The 12,451-nt window shown below is 52.0% G+C and overlaps 4 protein-coding genes across 4 annotated transcripts; 2 read left to right on the forward strand and 2 right to left on the reverse strand.

The window, feature by feature from the left end:
• Positions 1 to 189: 189 nt before the first annotated feature.
• T069G_04077 (uncharacterized protein) lies at positions 190 to 2,638 on the reverse strand (the record flags this gene model as incomplete). The annotated part of the gene is made up of 3 exons (XM_056171287.1): positions 190 to 358; positions 420 to 1,495; positions 1,583 to 2,638. The coding sequence occupies 3 exons, from the start codon at positions 2,636 to 2,638 to the stop codon at positions 190 to 192; spliced, it is 2,301 nt and encodes a 766-aa protein (XP_056032179.1).
• A 1,383-nt stretch (positions 2,639 to 4,021) lies between these two features.
• T069G_04078 (aldo/keto reductase family domain-containing protein) lies at positions 4,022 to 5,138 on the forward strand (the record flags this gene model as incomplete). The annotated part of the gene is made up of 2 exons (XM_056171288.1): positions 4,022 to 4,348; positions 4,422 to 5,138. 2 exons carry the CDS (start codon positions 4,022 to 4,024, stop codon positions 5,136 to 5,138), a joined length of 1,044 nt encoding a protein of 347 aa, XP_056032180.1.
• Positions 5,139 to 6,239: 1,101 nt separating this feature from the next.
• T069G_04079 (ceramide synthase regulator domain-containing protein) lies at positions 6,240 to 7,688 on the forward strand (the record flags this gene model as incomplete). Its single annotated transcript, XM_056171289.1, has 1 exon — positions 6,240 to 7,688. One exon carries the CDS (start codon positions 6,240 to 6,242, stop codon positions 7,686 to 7,688), a length of 1,449 nt encoding a protein of 482 aa, XP_056032181.1.
• A 686-nt stretch (positions 7,689 to 8,374) lies between these two features.
• On the reverse strand, positions 8,375 to 9,721 carry T069G_04080 (f-box-like domain-containing protein; the record flags this gene model as incomplete). The annotated part of the gene is made up of 1 exon (XM_056171290.1): positions 8,375 to 9,721. The coding sequence occupies one exon, from the start codon at positions 9,719 to 9,721 to the stop codon at positions 8,375 to 8,377; it is 1,347 nt and encodes a 448-aa protein (XP_056032182.1).
• Between the last annotated feature and the right edge of the window lie 2,730 nt (positions 9,722 to 12,451).

Consider the following 12,451-nt stretch of genomic DNA (forward strand, 5'->3'; position numbering starts at 1 on the left):
GAGGGAATGGAAACGAAAAGCATTGGGGTCAGGTTGGATGTTGTGTGAGCCGCCATCTATGGGTGTGGCCACTCATGAAATACTATATTTGCTCTTTTTTTTCCCAACTATGTGTACAATAGATGCTACCCCCTGTTATGTATAGATACATGTCATGATCATATATTTCTCCATTGTTATACACTCCTTCTAGGCCTTCATGACCCGTTCTATTTTGAATTGGCATAGCGAGTACTCGTCCATGCGCCGTCCCACCTTCATCAGTTCTGCCCAAACATCGGGGTATCGCCCCTTGGCCCATTCCTGGAATCCTTGCTGAAGAGGCTGTCCGGGTAGAGCGTTATATGCAATACCAAGGCTACAGATATAAGTTAGCAACTGCGAAAACTGGAAATAGTTGATTGAGGATTTGTACTCACGTCATAGCATTTGGCTCTGACCCCACGACAGACGCCATCTTCATGATCAGTCCTCGAACCTCCTTTTCATTCCCACTGCCAGCAATTGCGCCAATGTAGGCGTTGTAGACGCTCTGCGGTATTTCCAAATCCATCCTCTCCATCCTCTCCCAAAGCTCACGGGCTTGCTTATGTCCACCCGTCTTCTTTTCCAGTGTCCAAAACATCGCCTCAAGTGTCGCATATGAGGGCCCTTCCCTAGATTGAGTGATCTGGCCCCAGTAGTCTAGCGCTATCAAGGGCTGACCGCAGCCGGCGTATGCCAGCATCAAAGCTGTGTATAATTTCGTCGATGGCTGTAGCGTGGTGTCCATCTTTAGCATGTTGTGCACCATTTCCAGCCCATCGTGGTCGGGATATCGAGCAATTCCCTCCAGGCAAGTGATGTAAGTGTCCATTGTGGGATGATAGGACTTATTTCGGTGTGCGCGCATGTGTCCAAAGACATGTGAAGCCATGTCAGGGCGTCTCCTTTGGAAAAACGCATTCATCAGCTCCACGCGTCGTTCGAAGCTGGTGTCTTGGAAGAATTGATGGAGAAGCTGATATGCGCCCCATGCTCTGTTCGTGCTCGTGCTGGGCTCGAGGCAGAACGCGACAAATGCGTTTTGGATAACCTCTCGCTCTGATTCACTGTATAAAAAGGAGTGAATGGAGAGGATATCCATGACATCAAAATGCTGGTCGTTCTCTAAAAATCTCAAGCAGAGAGCTGCCACTGTGGCTGGCTCGAGCCTCATTTGGTCTTCCTCAACGGCCTCCAGCATAGATGAAATCAGCTTGAAATCGGGCAGCTTCTGGGCTGTCAGCGCGACTAGGTACTCGTTGACCATCTTGCGAAATTCGGCAAAGAGATGAGGCTTGGTCTCATTCGTCCAGGGCTGCATATGCCTAACTTGATTGTATGCCTCTCGTGCCTCCACCAAATTGTTAGTTCCAAGTCGTAGGCCGAGCAATATTAAATGAGTTTCTCCATTCGGAGCCAGCCCTCTTTTTGCGGCGAGAGCAAGAATGTCATCGCCTAGTGCCGCATCTCGCTGTGTAGAGGCAACTCTGAGAAGACTGTTGATTGTGCTAGTATCCGGAGACACCTCTCCTTTGCGGTCAACCATGTGTGACATTACAGTGTCTACTTCGGCAAGACTCTTTCCAGTTATGAGTATTCCCTCCAGTAACACATTCCAGTGGTTCCTCCTTGGCTGCGATTCTCCAAGTTCGCGGAACAGAGAAGTAGCCCATTCTTGAAGGTTGTTGCGCATGGCAAAGACCGCCACCGTGCGATAGGTTGCCGCTCGTGGTATGCCTCCCGATAGAGGCTTGCTGAACCAGTGCTTTGTCTCCGCGACACGATCTCGCTCGGCAAAGAATTCTACCATGACGGCTTGGATCTTCACATCGTATGGTACTCTGTGATTCTCAGCATATTCGACCAACTCCACCAACTCGGTTTCACATCCCTCTCTTGCAAGACCCTGAGCAACGGTTTCTACTAGGTGGACTTGGTTCTCTTGGTTCAGGTAAACAGCATACTCTGGCTGTTCCCATTTCTCATACAGCATTTGCAAGGCCTCGCGAGATCCACCATAGAGACACATGGCTTTGATGAGGTGGACCCATTGTAATTCCACGGCATTAGGAGTCTTGGGATAGTCTCCCGATAGCCATGCTGAATGCAGTGCCTTGGCGAAATCTAAGTGATGTTGCGTTCGTTCGATTGGCTCCGTTTGAAGTAGCACTTGCCTCGCCATCGTTAGGTCGGCAAGAGTAAGCGTTCTGGCGCCCGGCTCGTTGGTTGGCACAACTGCCAGATACTCCAGCAGTCGGCGACATTGCAGTGCCTGTGTGCTGTTCAGAGGCATGCGGGTGGCCAATTTCGACTGCATAAACTTCTTCCAAGACTCGATCAACTCCTTCCGCGGCGGCGGTCTGACGTTGTCCAGCATGCGACTCCTCCAGACCATGATTTGCAGCCATCCCGGCTCGTACTCAGGCTGCCTGACCTCTCGCGGAGGCTTCTGGAACAGGCCGCTGAAAAACGTGCGCTCGAAATTGGCATAGGATACTGGCCTCGGAGCAATCGACCGTCGACGAGCTGGAGTCGCAAATGCAGCGCAGGATGGCGCCGTCCTCGCCTGGCAGACAAGTAGTCGCCTGCCATGACGGGCCAGGTTTGCCCTCATGGTGTGAATATCTCTATGTTTTGATGCGCCTGGGCAACTGTCAGACGTCAATTGGCGCATGGAAGAGTTTCAGATGCTCACTGGATCATGTTTGAGACAGACGGATTGCACAGATTGCGCAAAGGCAGCCGATTCCACCACGTCTTATTGAAGCTACAAACTCCATCGAGTTGTTAACAGGCATTTACAGGACGCAGGTTGAGCAGTTATTTTGCCGTGGTTTCTCCGGCGGCGTTTGTTATCTGTTATCGGTTCTCCGTACGGAGTACAGCCATTGAATTTGGTTCATTCGAAACCCCCACCATGAAGAGTTCAGAAGCTCGTTGAACTTGAATCATTCATTAGCCATGCACACACATTCACCTGTAATTATTTGAGCTCCGTACTTCGGATCTGCATGTATACCTGGAGCTTTCGTATTTGACTGCAAAATCCGAGGGTGTGCCAAATAAGCAAGCAAGTACTTCAGTCGCCAATCGCGAACCCTTCCCTTCTAAGAAGCCGGCAGTAACCGATACTATCTCCATGAGTTCAACATCTGAGTATTTCCATTTCCCGCGTTTGAATGCATATCCCGCTTTAGAACGGAGGTTTCAATTGCTACCTTACGTGGCTTTGCTCCTCATTTGGCGGAATTTTTGATTCATCATACAAGTAGCATCTCGTCAATGTCCTAAATCCGGCCCTCTGGGGAGGACAGCCATGCCATGGCAAAGGTTACTGAAGCAGAGCCGCCCATGAAAGGGGTTTGCGAGAAGGTCTCGAAATGAAGAGCAAGATACAGACTGAATACGTGTAATTTAACCGCGTGTAATACTATGCAATAGTCATCCGCGGCTATTATTTCCACCTGCAGCTTAGTATAATCGCACGGATGTTGCCGCGAACTGCTTGTTTGTCAGCACATTATCTGCGATCGTAGCGCGCGGACTTAGCGCGGCCCTGAGACTTGATAGGCCCCTCAAATGTGTAAGTCTAGTTATGCGACTTCGGAGATGTCTCAAGTCGTTTGATCGGACTTTGTATGATGAATAATGGGGGTTATGTTAGGTGGCTTACACGACTGCCACCATGCTCTATTTTCGTAGCGACGGTTGCGAGCAATGACGTCTGCGAGTTGTCCACTTTCCAGGGATCTCATGTATGTAATCGTGCAAAAGTGGGATAGACCAATTGCTGCTCTTGATTGCGATATTTGAGTCGATGCAAGTCGGAGTCGGGACCCAGTTCTAGTTCAGCCCCGGATGTAAAGCGTCGTATCCTACTTACACCCGGGACCCCTCTCGCCTATATATCATGGTAGATGCCCTCCCCTCACCTCAGGCTGGTCAACAACAACAACCAGCAAGTTAAGCCAACAAGTTAGTCCAGTAAAAAGCCAAGATGTCTCAAGCTTCCAAGCCCCGAGTTATCCTCGGTCTCATGACTTTTGGCCCCAACGAGAATGACGGCGCCAGAATCACCGATCTTGACACTTTCAACAAGGCCCTTGACGTCCTGCAGGCTCGAGGCTATAATGAGGTTGACACGGCGCGAGTCTACGTTGGTGGTACCCAAGAAGACTTCACACGCCAGGCCAACTGGAAAAAGAGAGGCCTCACCTTGGCGACCAAGGTCAAGTACCCTGCGCAGCTTGGCGACAACACAGCCGAAAAGGTCGTCGAGTCCGTCGAGAAGAGCCTGAAGGAGCTAGACACTGATTCCGTCGACGTGAGTCCATGATATGATCAAACAGAAAAGAGACACTCAGCGTAGAATGGCCTTGTTAACCATCGCGACGCAGATTCTGTATCTTCACAGGCCTGACCGTGGAGTCCCCTTTGCTGAAACCCTCGAGGCTGTTGACCGTCTCCACAAGGCCGGAAAATTCAAAAAGCTGGGGGTCAGCAACTTTACAGCTTTTGAAGTAGCCGAGGTCGTCATGACATGCAAATACAACGGCTGGATCCGTCCCACCATCTACCAGGGCATGTATAACGCCATCACTCGAAACATTGAGGCGGAGCTGTTTGTTGCATGCCGTCGCTACGGCCTCGATATTGTCGTTTACAACCCTCTTGCGGGCGGCCTGTTCTCAGGAAAGATCAAGTCCCAGGATCTCCTCCCGGAAACTGGACGATACTCCGGCAACACAGCCATCGCAAACACCTACCGCAGCAGATACTTCCGCGACAGCACCTTTGAATCGCTGAAGGTTGTCGAGGAAGCTGCTGAAAAGGCAGGACTGACGCTGATTGAGATTGCCATGCGATGGGTTGTTCACCACTCTGGTCTCAAGATCAAGGACGGAAACGATGGTATTATCATTGGTGTTTCCAGCATCGCGCAACTGGAGAACAACCTGGACAACGCTGAGAAGGGCCCGCTACCCGAGGAGGTTGTGAAGGCGCTGGATGAGGCGTGGGCGATCTCCAAGGCGGAGTCCACCAACTACTGGCACGGCGACTTGGAATACACATATGACCCTATCAAGGTCTTGTTTGGTGAAGGAGCGAAATAAAAGCTGGGTGGGGGCAGCAGCCTTACTGTACCTGTACGTGAATGTCAGATGACCGGGCCATGCGCAATCAAATGAGCGTACTATGAAGATAAGGTCAACGATATACAAGTATTTTGAGTCCGTACTTCATGTTGGGACGATACTCTAATACATGTCATATGATGAAACTTGGAGTCTTTTGAGTTAGCATTTCTATCGACAGCCATGGACCCCATATGTCTTCCATGTTCTCATTGCTTCTGCTGCTTCCCATATTGCCGTCGTCAGCTTGAGCACAGTACGGAGTACGGGACTATTACATGATTTGTCTTACCTCCCTAATAGTAGACATATGCTTATCAAACCACTTCGCGAGTATCGGTACATGTAAGACAAGATCGCATCCGTTTTCACATTCAGCCTCAACTGCTACACTGCCTGGTACTCGTACGTCATCCACCAAGTCCGCATAGGGCGTTTGTAGGTTGTGTGCTTGTCCGTGTGATGGGACCGACTGCGACCATCAGCTGTTACAGTGCAGCCTCTGACAGGTTCCAGTGCGACGCTAGAAAATCCAATAGCCTGCCCCGGAGGATTTAGGGGGTCCCTCAGGGGCCTCCCTAGTGGCCGCCATAAGGCAGAGAGCCTGGGGGTTTACAGGCACCGTCAGCACCGTCTGATGACGGCATCCTTTTCATCTCTTGAATCCAACTCCCATTCATTTTTGAAACCCGTCGCATCTCACCATTGCCAAGCCCAAGGATCTGCGCTAGACCTGCCAATTATCTACCAGCGAAGATCCGAATCTCCGGAGCACGGAGTCGTGGATTTCTTCGTCAGTAAAGACAGTTGTCTACAGTGTCTACAGTACCAAAACTCCCGACTTGCGCTCCTTTCGCCATCTCGCTCGAGATAGCCACATGCTCCCGCAACAGCCAACGTCTCCGCGACGCTCGCGCCAAACGAAATACTGCTGGCGGCCATCGCCCGAATACGAGCCATCCGAACGACGCTTTCGCTCCTGAGAGAGACGACGGAGCAGAATCATCAATCCATCATTCCAAACGAGGACCCTGACTGAGACGAAAACGGCGACGATCTGTGCCCTCTTGGACGCAAATCATGGGCTCGGATAATCTTCGACCCGGCCTCTTTCGTGAGACGACGGCTGACGGCCGATCCAGCGAGCCCCTGCTATCGAAGCCCGACTCGGAAGGGCGAGACTTGGAAGACAAGGACGTCGAGAGAGGCCGATCCTCGCGATCCTCTGGCGACAGACTCTCCGGCGCGTCCAACTCTGCCTCTGGGCCTCTGTACGACTCCCCCGCGCCCCGACCGGCAATGACACGACGCTCGACGATGCGCAGCCGCAGCCCCGGCCAATTGGCCGCCCAGTCGGCTCGCAAGAAGTACACGTACGCCGCCTTCTTCCTGGTGCTGAGCCTGGTTGCGTTCTGCATTCAGACGGAGCTGAGCGCCTACATCCAGGGCGACCTGGGCTGGGACAAGGCCTACTGCATGATGTTCTTCACGCACAGCTCGTGGGTGCTGATGTGGCCGGCCCAGCTGCTCATCCTGCGGCTGCAGAAGCGTGATATGCCGTGGCCGACCTTTTGGAGGCGCCACGTGCAGCTGGTCAAGTCAACGGCGCTCATGGTCGAGCTGCAGACGCTCGATGTCTTTGGCCTGCAGCGGCCCGCGTCCAAGTCTGTCCGCTACCTGGCCCGCACCACGGCCTTTATCACGACGGCGTTGACCGTGGCCGGCTTGAGCTGGTATATCGCCGTCAGCCTCACCACGCCATCTGACCTCACCGCCATTTACAACTGCTCTGCTTTCTTTGCCTATGCGTTCTCCGTGCCTCTGCTCAAGGAGCCGCTGCGCATGGACAAGTCGGTTGCCGTCATCATCGCCATCGTCGGCGTCCTAGTGGTGGCCTATGGCGATACCGGCTCTGGCTCCTCGTCTGCCGACGGCCAGAGCCTGGGCGAGGGTGAGGGCGACGTGGATGCCGGCAGCCGCTTTCTGGGCAACATTGTCATCGGCATTGGCTCCGTGCTCTACGGCCTGTACGAAGTCTTGTACAAGCGCTTTGCCTGCCCTCCCGACGGCGTCTCCCCTGGCCGGGGCATGATATTTGCAAACACGTTTGGTTCCTGCATTGGCCTCTTCACCATCTCTGTGCTTTGGATCCCCCTTCCCATCTTACACTGGCTCAAGTGGGAGATTTTCGAGATCCCCAATGCCTCGACGTGCTGGCTCATCCTGTTTGCTGTCCTTTCCAACGCCACCTTTAGCGCGTCGTTCCTCATCCTCATCTCTCTTACATCGCCCGTGCTCTCGTCCGTCGCTGCCCTTTTGACCATCTTCATCGTTGCCATTGCGGACTGGTTCATCACGGGCCAGCCGTTGAGCCCGGCAGCCGTGATTGGCGGCTCCATGATCATTGTCGCTTTCGGCGCGCTCAGCTGGAGCACGTATCGCGAGATGATGGAGCATGAGATGGAGAAGCGGAGGGTGGATTTGACTGACAGTGATGAGGACGGCGATTTAAGCAGCCATGAAGACTGAGTCGAATATTTTGGATGCATTGTCGTTTATTTTATAAGCATATTTCCTCTTTTAGACGGATTACAGACCCGGTTTAGAGGCGTTTGTGTATGCATAGTGGGATTAACGTACATACATGCTTGTTGTTTTGGAACTATCTAGTATTACTGCAGAGCAGTATAACTATAAGCATGGTGGGATGGATATTATTTCTTTTGGGCTATATATTGCTGTGGAGGCGTTGACTTCTTCCCAGCCTCGGGACGGACATATTGTAAAAGACTGGAATCATCAATATTACAAGATATTTTAAGAAAAAAGTGCTTATCCATGCATGTGCTTTGCAACTAATCACTATATATAATGCCGGAGGACACCGAGAGTGCCGATGATACCGACAGCTCCGACGGCCCCCCTTTATGATGCCTGTCAAAAATCACATGTAATTTTTCATTCTTGTCCAAATATAGAAATATGCTTTTTGGTATCCTTTGCAATCTTGAAGCCTTCCCATACCCAATGCCAGCCTGTGTGAACTACACAATGAATGCCTCATGCCCATATCCTGCAAATAAATCCCCGTAATGACCCAAAATCCAACCCATTCCGACAAACTACCTATGCTAAACCTATGCAATGATTATTCCATAATACTTTGATGATCCCAAGATGAATAGTAAAAAGAAGAAAAGACAAAACAATCGCCTTCAAGTGGCCTGGAGAACCGCCATGGGCACTTTTTCGTTTCTCCGGACGAATTTCCCCTCTCCAGCAACCTTCCAAGTTGCACCCGCAGCAAATATCACATATCTTACTGCCTGTTCCCATGCCTCCCTGTCCACGGCATCTCCAGACTCAAAGTATTGCAGGCTGCTCCAAGAGCCCAGGGGAGGCGGGTCGAAGATGGCCATGACGAGCTGCGCGTAGGCCGTGTTTCGCTCCATCCACAGATCTGAAATATCCATGGCGGGATGGCGGTAGTCGTCCTCGGCGAAGCTGGGTGCTCGGGGCACGATCTGGATGTAGAACTTTTCAAGAGCTGGGACGCGGGGGATCAGGACGTCGTTTATGTGTGTGGCGAGCGGGAAGATGGCGACGTAGGAAAGGGAACGGAGGGAGTTGCGTAGAAGATATTGCATGGATTCATCCCCGGAATCCAGTAACGCAGGTAAAATGGATGGGGGCACGTGGTTGAAGTATTCGTATGTTGCGTAGACTTTAACTGAAGACCCTTCGTTGAGGAGCATTGAGTCCCACGGACGAATGCTGAAGAGGGAGCAAGGAACGGTCGTCTGTGCCCTGTTGCCAAATGAAGTGTTTGCCAGTGCTGTCGCGTTGTTCGATGGAGTAGTGGCTTGATGACGTGACTCCGCTGATCTGGAAAGGGAGAGAATATGGAATCGCTGGCGGTAGATCCAGCACCCCGACAAATTAATTGGCCGACCTAGCAGTGACGCGAGAATGGCAGGAGAGCTGATGAGGTTGATGGTCAACAGATCTAGGTTCTCGAAGATGGTCTGCCAGAGCCAATTGTTGGACTGGCATTTGGAGTTGTTGTCGTAGGATGGCCCGGCGGCAACAAGATCGCCACCTGGTCCTTGGTGGATCAGGGCAGGACAATGGCTGGGGAGGATGCCCCAATTGACGTGATGGTTGAAATCGTCTCCAATCTCGGTCACCGGATAATCGATAATGATGCTGAGGCTGTCGACATATCGTGCAAGTCCAGTCATGACAAGGAAGCGCAGAAACTCGAGCTCGTCAACAGTGCTGAGCGGGTCCTCGCCATTGGCTGGACGAGTCATGTGCTGAAATCTCCAGACGACATTTCGAAAAAGCAGAGGTAGGGTGCAGCGTCTCCAGAGGCGGCAAACTAGAGATGCGCTTTTGATGGTGCCACGGAAGGAATCAGGCGAGGGCACATCATTGGGACCTGGGATGTGTGCTGGGTCATCGTATTGGTACTGTTCAAAGATGGAGGGTTCATCGAGGAAGTTGAGGATGTAGGAGACCAGCTCATTGGGGAGCTGAGATATGGACATGGGAGAAGCCATGGATGGCGAGGAGATGGGGTGATGATGGTGACGGCAATGGCGAAGGCGATTGTGATGCCAGGGTGATGCTTAAATAACTACTTTGATGACGGTGGTCAGGTGGCGATGATGATAGTGGGGGATGGCGATGGCTGCCAAATGGTGACGGCAGTGCTGGTGATGATCCTTAGTGATGGCAATGGCGATGTTTGATGGTGATGGTAGGTAGATAGTGATAATGATGGTCGAGGGTTCGAGGTCAGTCAAAAAGCTTTTTCGACGTGCCAATTGTACCCAAGTCAGGCGCACAAGGGGACCAAAAAGTCAATGGGCTGAATCAAACATGGAAGTACAAGTACTGTACAGATAACCGGCCTGGCGAGAGGCATGCGGCATGGGGGCAGAGAGTGTCGACATTACATTAGCCCGCCGTACCGGTACATTAGCCCGGCAGTAGCTCGAGGCAATCCTTTAGAGGGGGCCTCGATTCCCCGCAGAAGCGCCAAATGGCGACAATGGGCCGCCGATTGTAGCGGGGAAACTGTTGATGGAGCCTGAAGAATGCGACGCTGTTGGGCTGTTGGGCGTATGACGTGGGCTGAGCAGTGCATGCGGACAGAGCGCTGAGGTACAGGTACATGGCCTGCGCGTTACAGGGCACAGCTGACTGCTTGCTTTTCAACGGTCTTACAAGTTGCGTCGACGATGATGCTTCGACTCGCAATTGATGTTTTCCCTCTAGGTACCCCTTTTACTGTATCCTCTCTCTCGCCCTCTGCAGGTCGTGCGGATCCTTATTCGCCATTTGCGAGTCCGGCAAGGGGCCTGCCTTAGTGCTATAGGTTCGTCGCATTTAGTTTCGCTCTGCTGTATCAGATCTCAGATCTTGTTATGCAGCCCTGGCCTGGGTTACTGCGCATTAAGGTAATGCTATGCATGGCCTGGACTGGGCTCGCTCTTACGTACAGGTACGAGCACGTTACAGTGCAGAGTACAGAGGGGGGCGAGACAAAGAAGAAATCATGAGTGGGCTACTGTACTGTAATCGGGCATGCGGCGGCTGCAACTTGGTGCGGCGCGTATTTCCGTCTTGGAGACAAGGGCCGCCATCTGATAAGGACAAGGCGCGGATCAAAGGGAAGGGGAAAGGTCACCGGAATCGACTGATAGGCAGGGAGACGAGAATGTGGAAAAAGGAAAATGGACACTGCAGGCCAGGTACGCTTGGATATCCCCTCTCGGACATGGCAGCCGCAGCGCTGCACGGGCCAGCCTGAAACGTGGGCCATTAAAGCCTAAAAGCCTTTGATGCTCGGGCTTTCTTGGATGGATTGCATGTGCATGTGCATGTGCATGTGGCTAACAAAATCTCGACTTCAAAGTGTTGTTGGTTGGGTGCTCAAGTTGTCCATGTTGGGGGCGTAATGTGAGCCACCGACATGTAAGGCAACGTTTCGTGCAGCCATAGGCCAAAAGAGAAGAGAGGGAAGGGAGAAGATGGGCGAGAGAAGAGAGAAGAGACACGATGGAAAAAGTTGAGGGGAAAAAATACTTGGAAGAGCCTGAGCAAGGCCAGGTACTTGTCGGAAACAATTTCGGGACTTTTGTTTCGATCGAGAGATCTACGCAACGAGCATCCGTATGGTGGTAGTAATCGCGGCAGTGAAAGGGTGAGAGAGGTGGTATTTTCAGCAACACCCCCTGGGCTGGGTTGGGCTGTGTCAAAGAACCTGGTCAGAACAAAACCGTTGAACACGCCACCTGCCAATATAGGTGCCAAGATGGAGATGCGCTACAGAGTTCGGGTGGAAAATATCAATAGTTACTACTACTATTTACAGCATATGCTTGATTTAGTATCTAGTAGTTAAGAGCTGCATGTACATGTACTACGACGAGTCGAGCCGAGTTCGAGTCGAGATTCTTCATCTCCACACAATCAATGTCAAAACCAAAACAGGTGCGGTTCCCGCGGCCCACAGACAGCCGGCCTGCCTCTGCCTAGGGCTGGACCTCCAGGTGGGCCGCTATCGTGATCCGCCCGGCGGCTGATCTGGGCCTCTGCTTTGCTTTGCCCTGTGCCTGTGCCTGTGCCTGTGCCTGTACAATCTCGTCCAAGCACGGATTACTGCGTGTCTTGGCCTCCATGTCTTGGTCATTGCGCGTACAAAAGGGTGTGTTATAGATAGGTACTTGAGTTGACAGTGGTTTTCTCCCTTAGTACCCATCAACTCTTCGTCTATCTCTCCCCCCTCTCTCTGCAGACATTTTGTCTTCTTCCACCTCCAGATTCCACACACTCCAGTCCCCTACTCTTACTCCACACGCCATCCTTCGGTCTACCGCCGAATTTAATCAATAATTTCTAACCCCTGAATGGCAATTGAAGCCACTAAAGCCAACGGCACTGCACCATTGCAAGAGCCGACCCTTGCCCAAGCTGCTGTCCTTGTCATTTATCACTTTCGCATTGATCCTCATTGGAAGCGCAGCTGTGCTAGTCTAGGTGACAGTTAGTCCGCCTCATTTTCAGATTGTATGCGTGCCTCGAGCACTTTTTTTTCCCCAAGAGCGCCAATTGGACGTCCGCCGTTACGCCTCACAGTCTATTCGGCAGACCGCATGTTTGCCAGATATGAGCTGTAATTTTCCGGATCGCTTCCATGGATTTCCGCGTTTGAGCGCAATCTCGTCTAAAACGCCACAGCGTCTCGTGGGAGGAAAATCGTCGAGAGCTGGCTTGTGAGTGCT

This window comes from Trichoderma breve, chromosome 2 (assembly GCF_028502605.1).
Source record: "Trichoderma breve strain T069 chromosome 2, whole genome shotgun sequence".
In the NCBI taxonomy this organism is placed as follows: Eukaryota; Fungi; Ascomycota; class Sordariomycetes; order Hypocreales; family Hypocreaceae; genus Trichoderma; species Trichoderma breve.